This window comes from Anthonomus grandis, chromosome 8 (genome assembly GCF_022605725.1).
Source record: "Anthonomus grandis grandis chromosome 8, icAntGran1.3, whole genome shotgun sequence".
In the NCBI taxonomy this organism is placed as follows: Eukaryota; Metazoa; Arthropoda; class Insecta; order Coleoptera; family Curculionidae; genus Anthonomus; species Anthonomus grandis.
The window spans coordinates 2,651,274-2,664,646 of NC_065553.1; the positions used below are offsets into that span (position 1 = coordinate 2,651,274).

The 13,373-nt window shown below is 31.2% G+C and overlaps 1 protein-coding gene across 3 annotated transcripts in view; it reads right to left on the reverse strand.

Annotated features, from left to right (window-relative positions):
* The window catches only part of LOC126739895 (synaptogenesis protein syg-2), a 478,733-nt gene that overhangs the window by 81,339 nt on the left and 384,021 nt on the right, over window positions 1–13,373 (reverse strand). For all 3 annotated transcript variants that reach the window (XM_050445716.1, XM_050445717.1, XM_050445718.1), the window contains 3 exons: window positions 6,848–7,011; window positions 6,591–6,735; window positions 1,143–1,273 (listed from right to left, as the gene is read on the reverse strand). In XM_050445716.1, the coding sequence (XP_050301673.1) occupies window positions 1,143–1,273; window positions 6,591–6,735; window positions 6,848–7,011 (440 nt within the window). The remainder of the gene's footprint in view (window positions 1–1,142; window positions 1,274–6,590; window positions 6,736–6,847; window positions 7,012–13,373) is intronic.

Sequence of the window (13,373 nt, forward strand, 5' to 3'; positions counted from 1 at the left end):
CGCATTACTTGCTTAAAATAACTTAATAGAAAATTCAAGTACTTTTAGTAAGTTTTCATGATCGACGGTGGCAAACCCTTTTGTTAAATCAATGAAATCACAGAATGTTTTTATTGATTTAGCTATTATACAATTTTTCATTGTTCTTAATGCTTTTTATTTTTAAAGTTTTAATAATAAAACACGTAGCTAACATTTTTCAGATTAAAGCGAAAAAAAAAAGAAGAAAAACGTTGGTTTACAATTCATTCATGTCCGTTCCGCCTTTTTTCGTATTGCTATCGCGGCCATTTCGACGTTTATTATTTTGTAAACGAAAAACAACAAAATGATAAATAAAGCGACCGAAAAAGTAGGGTTTAATTTGTCTGCTTTACACGTATGAAACGAGAAAATATTTCCCAGCTCCGAAATGAAGAGAAATTTGGGAAGTTTCCGAGTTTTGCTGATAGTTGAAGGCAACAACAACAACAGCGAATTTCTCACGAACGTGACTGCGTTTTATTTGCTTTCACAACTTCTATATTGATACAACATTTTTTTTTCGGAGGCCATTATGGGGTTCTTTTAAACTAAGATTAATACGTTTTTTTTTCGTCGAAAAGTTTCTTAATTTTAGCTTGTATAGGCAACCATATTTATACGTATTATATCGATATAATAAACTCTTAACGCTGATAAAACGACTTGCAAAATGGCATAGATGAAAATAGGTAAAATGAGCCTAAAATGCTTTGGGTTCCTTTCAGCCATAAAATACGTACAATAAAGGAAACCTGCAACATTTTTCCTGGTTTTTATAGATACTAAGTAAACACTTCCTTTCATACTTTCGAAATTAAATTTTCCTTCGGGCATAGAAACTTTTTCGTATTTTCTCGGACTATTTCTTAAAGTTTTCAAGTATGATTTTAAGGTAGAAGTATTATTGCTTTTTCCCAAATGAAACTTTAAAACTAAAAGATTTTTTCTTTTTTATTATTTCTATGCTGAAAACCTAGGACTAATAAGGGCTTATCAAAAAATTGTTTTTCATTATCCTATTTGTGCATTTACTAATTATACTTTTAACCTATTTATGTAAAGTATACATTTTGGTGGAACAAGCCTACTCTAACAAAAAGTAAAATAAAATAACTTACATTGTGCTTCCAGACGACTTTGTAAGCCGTCGGATTCGCGTTGACTTTACATTCGAAATACACGTCGTCACCTTCTTCTATATCTTCCGGATTTAGGTTGGATCCGAGCGATAAATACAAAATCGGAGCATCTGAAAACGAAATATAAATACCTTGCGGTTATTTGCGGGAGTTTGGTTTTTGCTGCACATTATCAAACCATATTGATTTTATTCAACTAAGCGGTAGGTTTTAAAAGAAGCCACACAAAACAATTCATTCCAATTTTTTATTATTCCTGTGCGAGATTAAAGACTAAAACACGAAATATCTTGGTAACGGTCAATTTTAGCGGGTTCTAGCAAGAGTACCTTTTTTACTCAAAAATGTTAGAGAAGTTGTTTCCTTTACAAAAAAAAATTAAACCACAATTGCAAAAAAGTTATGGCCAATTTACACCATCAACAGTGAAGCGCCCTCTACAGGGTTACTGGTAATTCGATACATTCCTTTGGAGATGTGATAGGGGAGGGGGTAAGAAGCAAATTGAACCCTAATATGTATGCAAAAGTTGATAGTTTTCGACATATTTAATTTTTTCTGTTTTTCTTCAAAATGTAGACCTTAGTGGTTTAAAAGGCAGTTTCCAGAAAATCCGCTGTATATTTTTTTAACTTTTTAGGCAAAATACATGCTCAACACAATAGTGTTACGTTTGGAATGGCAAAAGTCCTGCAAATAGTTGTAACCATAGGTAAATTCTCGATGCAAAGTGTAATTTTTTTTTCTTAAATAAAATACTACATTTTCTAGTGGATATTTTTTGAAAAAAAATTATGCTACATTCTTCAAAATTTACGTAAAACTTTTTTATTATCTAAGCTAACTCATAGGCTATAAATGCTACCAAAAATTTTAACAGAATTTTGTATTTTTATTATTAATAGTAAGAACGCACTTGAAAAATGCCAAGTGGTATTTACTTCTATGGTATTTAAGTATTATAGCAACAATTTGTTTTTTTTTAAATTTTATTGTTAAAAATTTGATGTGTAGATAGTCTGACAGCAATAATTGTTGTGGAAAGTAGTTAAATTACGAGTTTCGAGTTTATTTTTCTCGTGTTTTCAAAGAAGGTATTCTATTGGTTTCTGCGCTATGGCCACGTTTACTAACGCTGAATATGCAGATATTATGTTTGTTTATGGGTTTTGCAATGGTAATGCCGCGGAGTCTCGCCGAGAATACCAACATCGCTTTCCGAACCGCCGCATTCCAAATGTCCGTGTTTTCGCTTCGACCTACCGAGCTATCGCTGAAACTGGATCCGTAAAACCAAGAAGAGGTGACGCTGGCGCTCCTCGCGTATATCGAGCAGAAGATGAGGAGGAAATATTAAGACATTTTGAAGACGATCCAACCACATCCACTAATGCCGTACCGCAGCAAACAGGATCATCGCAATGGAAAGTTTGGTCCACGATTCGGCAAATGGGAAGCCATCCTTACCATTATACGCCTGTTCAAGGATTTGAAGAAGGGGACCCGATAAGAAGGGTAGAATTCTGCAGATTTATTATAAATTCTGATGCAGACAATAGAACTTTTTTTAACGACATTTTGTGGACGGACGAGTCAAAGTTTAGTCATGAGGGCATTACAAATTTTCATAACCTTCATTTTTGGGCCGAAGAAAATCCCCGTTTAACAAGAGAAACCAGTTTTCAAAGAAAGTTTTCTGTAAATGTGTGGATGGGACTTATTGGCCGGGATGTAATAGGACCACATTTTTTCCCAGACCATTTAAACGGGGATATTTATGAAATTTTTTTACGACATGACCTACAAGATCTTTTTGACGATATTCCTCTCGCCGTTAGAGGACGAATGATATTTCAACATGACGGCTGTCCAGCTCATTTTCGGCGGTCAGTTCCTGGATGAACGTTTCCCGAATCGTTGGATTGGTAGGTCAGGTCCAATAGCTTGGCCAGCACGAAGCCCTGACTTAACCCCGCTTGATTATAGCATATGGGGTCAAATGAAAGCACTGGTTTATGCAACCCCAATAATTACCCGGGAAGATCTTATCCAAAGAATAACCAACGCTGCCCAGCAGATCAGGAATACCATAACAACTAGAACAACAAAGACTGAAATGAGAAGGCGCTGCCGAGCCTGTATTCGCAATAGAGGCTCTTATTTTGAACAAGATTTGTGAAGGTAAATACTGATAAATGCGTTACTTTACAATTTATAATAAAAATACAAAACCATGTCACCTAGCTTTTAAGCATTTGTATCCTGTGAGCTAGCTTAGGTAATAAGGAAGTTTTAAAGAAATTTTGAAGAATGTAGCATAATTTTTTTTCAAAAATTATTCACTAGAAAGTGTAGTATTTTATTTAAGAAAAAAAAATTACACTTTGCATCGAGAATTTACCTATGGTTACAACTATTTGCGGGACTTTTGCCATTACAAACGTAACACTATTGTGTTGAGCATGTATTTTGCCTAAAAAGTTAAAAAAATATACAGCGGATTTTCTGGAAACTGCCTTTTAAACCACTAAGGTCTACATTTTGAAGAAAAACAGAAACAATTAAATATGCCGAAAACTATCAACTTTTGCATAATACATATTAGGGTTCAATTTACTTCTTACTTCCTCCCCTATCGCATCTCCAAAAGAATGTATCGAATTACCAGTAACCCTGTATAGACCACAGTAAAAAAAATCCCATTTTCGAGTTCCTTATACCAAAAAACGTAAATTTAAATAAAATCGATTTTTACTTTTTTAAATTTAACACCCTATAACAAAGAAACGAAGCAACTTTCGATTAAGGTAAGTTGCTTTAAACAGGTTTATTTTGACCTCAGGAATATGTCCTAGGATTTTGTACAGACCTTTTAGAAACACCCTATATAAAAAGGCAGGTACTATGTCATTATATCACATTTCGAAAATAACATTCTATGAAATTCTGATCCTTAATTTAAAATTATATTAATTGTTATATATTTTAAATTATATAACAATTAATTGTGAGAATTGAACTTAACCTACTATTTTTTTAAGTGAACTTTATTAAGTGAACTAATCTATGAAACTTAAATTGAGGGAGAAATGGCAGTTAAGTCTAAGGACTATTATACATATAGGTTGTTTTATGTTTTATGTTTATTGAGGTTGGAGGAAGACATTTTGAACAATTGTTGTGATGGTATCATATACAAAAGGTAAAAATAAATGCATCAGATCCTATTTAGGTAATTAATATTTTTTCTAAATTTAAACGCGTCTTAGGGCATAGTGACACATTTCCGGACATGGGTTCCTATACTCAAATGGATTCTACTATTGCACTGAACAACCCCTAGAAGTTTGATCCCATAGTTCTGAAACATCCTGTATATTTATAGGTTGTTTGATAGTAAGGGATATGGAAAAGAGCATTATTCCTAGTGTTTCGACTTGGAATGCGGAAACTGATGCTGCTCAAAAGATCAGGAAAGTGTAATCAGGATTCAGTTTAAATAATGTGAATAAATCAGAAAACTTTTGGTCACCTTACAAACTCTTACTTTCCACATTACCCTTATATCCCAATATGTCCACTGCAAAATATAAAGCCTAAACCTACAATATCTCAGAAACTTATTCTGTATAGCTTTAATCCTGTCAATATGCACCTGGTAAAACGGAGACCACACAGGAGATGCATAATTGAACAAGGAAACTTTACTAAGGAAATATAAGGAATACGTACTGAAGAGTTTACCAGAGTTTCACAAAATAAACCTTAACCAGCTCAATACTCTAGAAACAAGTGAATCAATGTATGATTGAAATAAAAACATACCGTCCCAAACAACCTCCAGGTCGGCAATGATATTGAACCTGTTAAGGTCTGTAGAAACTATATAATAATTAAATATTATTTACCATTTTTCCCGTGAAAATGATACGCAATAGCATTTCCCAGTATTCAGAGACATTCCATTTTGAACAGACCATGCAACCAAAATATTAATATCAGCCTCAAATGTGTCACAGTCCTCCATTGTTTTAATTTTCAAACATCAGCAAAAAATAGTGCCTTATAGTGTTTAAAGCACTTAGTAAGATCTAATAGATCTAAAATAAATAAGTATGGGCCATTATGGGATCCCTGAGGAAATCCAGATAGATCTCAGAAGGTTTCTCAGATGTCTTGTTAATATAAAAGTAGATTGCTAACTGTTGATCTTTGAGGAACAAACCCATGCGATCTAGTATCAAAACTTACTTTACAATGACAAATAAAGGATTGTATTAACAATTTCTCAAAAAGTTTAGGATAAGATTGTTTTGGTCGGTAGTCTACAATATTATTTCGATTCCCACTTTTCAATATAGGAACGACGTAGCTATAAAGCCACATTTCGAGGAACTTGTTTTCCATGATGGACTTGTTAAACAATATATGAAGAGGATTACACAGTAAGTACACAGAGAATTTTAAAAAGAAAGGGCTGACATTATCTGGACCAGAGCGAAGTGTACTTGGAAGAGAGAGTATGTGCTCAAATAATTTATGAAGGCTAAATATAACTGAATTAAATTCAGATATCTTAGAAAATTTTGAACCATCAATGTTGGTATTGAGGGATCTGTCTAGCAAAGAGGATTGAAAGATCATTAGGTGCCCTTTGACGCAGTAGAGGTGCCCAGATGTATAGTATTTATTATTGGATCTAGATGAATAACCAAATTTCCAAAACTAATCAGAATAAGAACTTAACCGATTCTCCAGACTGACAGTCTTCAGTAATTAATGGTGGTCACATTTGTTGTAGTTTGATGTATTTCTTTATTAAAGTTATTTAAAATTTTTTGCACCCCATATATAATTTTAACAAATAGTGATTAGCACAATATCAATCTAGAATTCAAAGTGAAATTTGCAAATAAAAATAAAAAAGGCTGCGTAGCCATTAAAAAAAAATAAGTTTGGTGTTTTCTTTGTTTGAAATTTCTTTGGTGTTTGCTCCTTTCTAAACCACCCTGTATAATTAATTCTTGTATTAAAAAATTCGCACAAAAATAAATAAAAATGGAGAGGTTTAAGCTTTAAAAAAAATATAATTTATTAAAAATAAAAATATTTATTAATAAAAATAATCTAATAAAAATATTTTTTGAGGTACCTTGTATATTGCGTTTATCACTCAAAAATACAGAATTAATAGCTTCTATCAGACCATAAGACTCGTTACGTTAATGATGAAGATAAATGTAATTTATTCATATTGCTATTAGATTATTCTCTAAAAGAGATTTTTCCATAATAGAAAGTTGTACGTCAATATTTCTATAAAGGACCTTTTTTTAAGGAACAATTTATTCTATATCAAGTTCCGCAGAGTAGTTGTAAAAGAATAAACTAAATAGATTTAAATATCAAATTTAAAGTATTACTTACAATAAACATTCAGCTGCAAACTAGTTTCTTGAAATGCCTTTTTCAGTTTTGGATTAGTCGCGCGACATATCAAAGCACGATTATTATCCTGCCTCATAGGGATAAAAGAAAGAGTTGAGATACTAGAGTTACCATCGTCAGACTCCTAAAAAGAAAACATTTTTTAGTAAATCTTGTTTTGGCATATATTGCTCATCTTTTTCCAGGGAGGATCCCTCCCTTAAACACTTTTAAAAAATAATTAAGCACGTTCCTACCTTAAAAGTGACGTTATACTTCGGAGGCTTCAATTCTTTGCCGTCCATAATCCAAGCAATTTTCGCCGGAGGTCTGGATCCCCATGTTTGGCAAGGAACATCATATTTTCGGTCCGCGCTAAATGGCTGATTACTGCTCAGGATTTCCGTAGTCAATGGCCGAACTAGAACGAAAATACTGAGATTTAAAAATTTCTAGGACTGAGCCTATTATATACATATATATAATATGAACTTGAGAAAGTTAGGAACTTGAGGAATGCATGAATAATTTCTTAAAGGAAAATCTACAAAATTGTTACTTTTTTTTAAGTAAACAAAAATAAATGAATTTTAAAATACTAGGAAAATAATTGAGATTAACGACAATGAAAAGAACTTTTCTGTAATTTATAAAACATTTAATGAATAAGAAAAGAACAACGTCGGAGCAAACGAACTAACTAATAAGAAATTTAGGAAAAGTATAGGGAACGACAAGCTTTCCCGTGTTTTTTATTTACTCGAAATATACGCTCAATTAGAAAAGAGGAAGGTAAAGAAGGTAACTTGAAATGTTTTTTTATATTTAGGTGGGTAACGTAGTCAATAATGGAGATTTGCAAACGAAGGTATATATTTCGCTTCTCTTTCTTGCGGTAGAGAACATTTGAATTTTACCAATACTATAGTGTCCAGTCATTATAGTTTCCAGGTTTCTACCTTACTGCTCGAGTTGAGTTCCTGGAAGGTGAGAGCTCTGAATTAAATTCTAACATTAATTTCTAATTAATAAAAAACAAACCTATTCTATGAAATCAAACCCTGGGAATGTAAATATGCAGACTTGAAGTTCTCCACAAACTTCTTCCGATGATAATGTCTCTAATAAATTATCAAAGGGCTAGGAAAGAGCATGTAACTCAATAATATTTAACTTTTCAAAAGAAGAAAAACTTTAAGATGAAAATGTTGCAAAATTATTACAATAAGCCTAGCTGCAAACCATAGGCAAGATTGTTTAAGTTCATCATCTCTCAGACAATGATGTCAAATCCACTTTCCAATTTATCATTCAATAAATATATAATTTTCTTAAACCACTACATATTTTTTTAATGTGTTATATTTTGTAACAGGTAAAAAAATTACTCTTTAAAACTTTTGTTTATTTGTTGACTAATAATAAATATTGTGAGAGTACTCAACAAATTTTTCAGAATAAAAAAAGATTCTTGACAAAAAAGTTAATAAAAAAAAAGCAACCTGGCAACGTAGAATGCCTCTATGTTTACGGTGCACGTATCCGATGTTGCCACTTTGTGTTGTTTTTCTAGATATATCATCATATCTGTGAAGCTAGCACCCGCTAGAAATTCCCAAGGAATTTTAATATTTTTTTGTCCAGATATTAACAATCAATAACTAAATCGATTTATGGTGGTTATAAAGCTTTACAAACTAAAGTTTTTTGGTAAAAAATTATTGACTTGTACGTAACTCCTAACGGCTGTAAGGAAAAGTTTTATCCATATCCATTGGCAGTTATAGCCGTTTATAGTTTCTAAGTCAATAATTTTGATTTAAAAAACTTTCGTTTGTAGAGGTTTGCAACCATCCGTTTAGATATTTATTATTTATTACAGAAAAAAGATTAATTCAAATCCTTTGGAAGTTAACCTTTTAATTAGTTTTTATAAAAAAACCTTACGTTTGTCGCGGTTTATACCCACTATAAAGCAATTTAGTTATTCATTGTTAATATCTAGATAAAAAATTATTAAAACTCATTTTATTGATTAAATAATAATGGGCGCCGACTATAAATATGTTGCTAGCAAAAGACATATGCTGCGTTCTCGATTTTGGTTGCCGAATATCGACTAGACACTGCTTTCAATTTTGTACACATTAATTTTGCGGCATATTATCAAATTCGAATAAGCAGTAAATTTACTAGAATATAATAATATTACACATTTTCATTAATATTTTGGTATTCAATACTTCACAAATATGTCGCTTTATAATATTAATATAACCTAGAAGGAGGCTGACACCATTGACATCTAGCTCGCCTGTGAAAGGAACGATTTGAATTTAATTTTATCATTTATTCTTTATTATTTTTCAGTAAAAAGGGAGTCTTTATTCTTAATTATAATTAAAAAAAATGCACTGATACCACTCAAAACATCCTTCTAATACTAATACTGTAGAAAAGGTGCACAATCCAAAAGTAAGCAACGAACGCAGTTGTCAAATACCTTAATCGCAAGAATATTTCTGGGCAAAATCTACAACAGTGGAAATCTGCTGATTTAAAAAAATCAAATTAAAAATATTATTTATTATTAGTGTTTAGTGTAAATATAGTTCAAAATAGTTTTAGTTTTTTGGTTATTAAACGGATTTCACTTTTTTCCTTTGCTTTATAATAAAGAATGCAATTCAGTTTCCGCTAATTATAAGAATTTATTATCTCACTTTATTTTTCTCTGTTAAAATTGAATAATCACAGTTAACATGGAATACTAAGCATGTTTATTAAATAATTCTCTCTGCCCCCTGTGTAGATGTTGAGCTCAATCCTAAGCAGCCAATGTTTATTCACGTGTATTCAATGTTCCAAGAATAAATCAATTAGAAGATCAATCATATAATATATTGTTGCCATGTTAAAAATTGGGAAATGAAATATTTCGGTAAATTTCATATACCTAGCCTTACGTTATTTATTGATATGCTAATATAGAAGCTGTAAAGTTGTTTTATAAAACGAAAATATAAACAGTCTGGATATATGATTGTGTTGTATTAATTATTTTATGCATAATTCATGGTTTTTGCTCTTAAGAAGGTTTTTTTGACTTTCGACTAATTGCTATTTCGAGTTGAATTTCGACGATACTGTGAAGAAATTGTTGCAAGAATTGCTGTTAAAGCAACAACATGATTCGTAGAGCGACATTACTTTCCGCAGAACATGTTTACAGCGTAATGATAAACAAAAGAAGATATCTGGACGGATACAATTTTTTTTTACTTGGGAACATCTTCAAGGACAGCAATCTAATCCTGAAATATATATGAACGGCAAATTTAAAATTATGTCACAGAACTAGACGAGTCCTTCACCAATATGCAATTGGTTTTCCAAATAGTCAGAGGTCTTTGAACAAATATTTGCTTAGTATGTTAAATGAGACTTGTAGAATAAGCGACTTTCATTAGACAGTCAATTAGATATTTACTACTAAATGTTCATAGGAAGGAAGTGAGTCTTATTGGGGTCCATAGGAATTACAGACTCTTTACTTGTGCCAGATTTTCATATAAAGCACCTTTCTATTTAAGTTTGATAAGACAACTAATAATTCATCACTGGAACTAGATATTTTTTTCCTTGATTTGGTCTGGAGTGTTATGCTGCTTTTAGCGAGTCCCTAAAAAGGGTTTTGAAGCAACGTCTATTATGTGTTCACTTCTTAGTCAGTATCAAATAAACCATGTTCCAAATAAAGCCAATTTAATCTTTGATTTGATCTTCTTCTAGGAGATTCAACATCTGCAAATATTCATATTATAAGATTCGATAGTCAAACCCGATTAATACCATCTGTCACCTTTGTCATTTACACTTGCAATACCACATCCAAATTAGTAACTAATTTTAACTGGGAAACTCTGCTTTTAAATATATTTTAATCAACATTTAAGGAAACGATCAACTTTTTTTAGAAGCTTATTTATGTATGTAATGATAATAAGGCTCTATCCTTAAAAAAACTTTCAGTTTGGTTTTCTGTAAAACTTAAATCAAAAATAAACATTATATGATTACAGCAATATCAAATTGTATTGTGATTATAAAAAATTCTGTAATGTTAGAGCCGAATGTGAAACATTGCAAAGACAATGTTACGGTGACTATATTTTTACAAGAACTTTCCCTAGGTACTAATTTGAAGGACTTCTAAAAGTGAGGCCATTGTTGACTTATTTACGCTACTTGTTATTATTTTTCCAAAATAGATAGACTTGATGGTTTGTCTTAATGATATGCATATTCCAATGTAAAAAATATTAATTTCCGATAAATACACTAAATTATCCAGCTTGGATGTAAGTAAAAGCTCTGGACTACTAATTTTCCTTCCTATAGTCCATTTCTTAATCCGTAGGAGCATACGAAAGGGTCGATAGCCATAAAACGGTCGTAAACCATTGGCGTCCCACTTTTCAAGTACATTAAGACCTGAATGTTTTCATTTGTTGGGTTTATTTAATAGTGCAAGAAATAGGCTAATTTTAGCCATAAATTCTTTGAATTACTTAAGTACCTAATGAACAAGTTCTTTTTAACCCTTATAAGTAGATATTGTCTAGGTAGGTAAATATGGAGGTATAAGTATTATAGGTACCTAAATTGTGCAATCTTAAATGCAAACAGGTAGTTATATTTTATGGTATATAATGTAGATATATCCTAAAAACTTAATTTATTTTTCAGTATTGTTGCGCATTTGTTGTAAGAATGTCAAAGTTTAGCCCCGTTGTGTGTAAAGGTGTTTTAGATTTTAAAGCAAGGACTATAGTACTAAATGTACATGATGCACTTGTGCATCAAATGCCTCTAAGTACTGTTAGAAATCTACTTTCTACATGTGCCAATATGACAGGCATAAGCAAAGCAACAATTTACAGACTTCTTAGTGACAGAAAAAGTGAAAACCGTGAGAACTTGCCTAAGAAGTGTGTAAAGAAAACTGCCGGTAGGAAGCCCATAGCAGTTGATGAGACAGCAAAGCATATCATCAGGAGGACAGTACATTCATTTTATTTTAAGAATGAAATCCCAACCAAAAAATGTACCAGAAATGGGAAGAAAAAAATTATGGAAAATTTTACACGAATTACGTTTTTCTTGGCAAAAGCAAAATAGAAAATCTATTTTAATAGATAAAGAAGAAATAGTCTGTTGAAGAAAAAAGTATTTAAGGCAAATTAAGGAGTATCAAATATATATATTATAGTCTTTACACTCGATCACTATAATACACCTCAAATATTTGGTAATATGACCCCGATATCACATATATGCCAGTGTGTAGGATACGATATTTATACTTATTTATTTTATAGTGTAATAAAGAAATATCGTGCACAAAAAATCTAAAAAAAAATAGAAAATGCATTAACGTGTATAAAAAATAATTATACCAAAGGAGATATACAAATAAAAATTAAAAAATAAAAATTTTATCAAAACTAAACAAGGATTTAAAAACTAAAATTTATTTTAGAAAAATTCAGTAGTGTACTTTTTTTTATTAAATAATATTTACGATTAATCCTTTATGGATGCCATTGTTAATTAATTTTTTCCGTGTGTGTGTCGAAAAATGCCCCCTGATGCATAAAACACATCTAAAAAAAATCTACATTGGTATCAAAGTTATTTAAAACAAAAACCTCATTTCATTAAACGCAATTTATAAACGTTTATGAATAGTATACTATATATATCAACGTTTATTTAATAGTGTGTTGAACTGGCTTGAGACTTATGATCAGGAATACTCGTTTTAATTTTTAATTTCAGGACAATAGGATTGGTTATTTCCAGTCAGTTGAAACCATTATTTCTATTCATATAAAAAATCGTGAAAAAAATTCAACTACCTGGAAAAATATAAATATGGATCTCAACTGCCTGGAAGTAACCAAATACTTTATACATTTTCAAACATTTTGTTTAATCACTGCCTGGTAATTATACAGGGTGTCATTGAAATGGTGTAAAAAAATTCGGGGGGTGATAGTACTCCTAAAAATTTTAAAAAAAGTTCCTATAACTATAGGGTGGAAAATGCATATTAAGGGAGTTAGGGGCACTGAAAGGGTAAATTTAAAAAACGGTTTTTTGAAATTGTAGGCTTAAAAAACGAGATAAAATTTCGAAAAAAAATCCTCTGCCATAAATTTTGACCCAAAATCAAATGGTGATACTGAAAAATAATTTGGAAAATCGGAAAGGGTAGTTTTTGCAAGGGTAGTGGGTAATTCGTGAATAACTTTTTTTAGGTTATTTTTTTCGCAACGTGGGTTCATTTTTTAAAAACTACATACTTTTTCCTACAAAAAAGGTACTCTTGTTGCACATCGCCCAGAACGATGGTTTTCGAGAAAATTGAAGGCAAAAAGTTTGCTCTGATGGGCTGCTAACTGGTTAAACAACATAAACTTATGAAAGTTATGGGGTTTCGAAAGTAAACAAGTAGTTATTAAATAATTAATTGAAAAATCTAAATTTCATGATTTTTAAAACATCGTATTGCTTTAAAAAAACGAAATAAACTACGAAATAATAATAAATAAAAAACGAAGAGCAACTACGTCAACGCATTATCGACTGTTCCAATCAAATTCGTACAACCCCAGGGATATTCCACAGGGTACGCAGATCATGGAGAAGAAGAGCAGATGTATGCATTGAAATGAATGGTGGTCACTTTGAACATTTACTATGAATGAATTAAGAAAT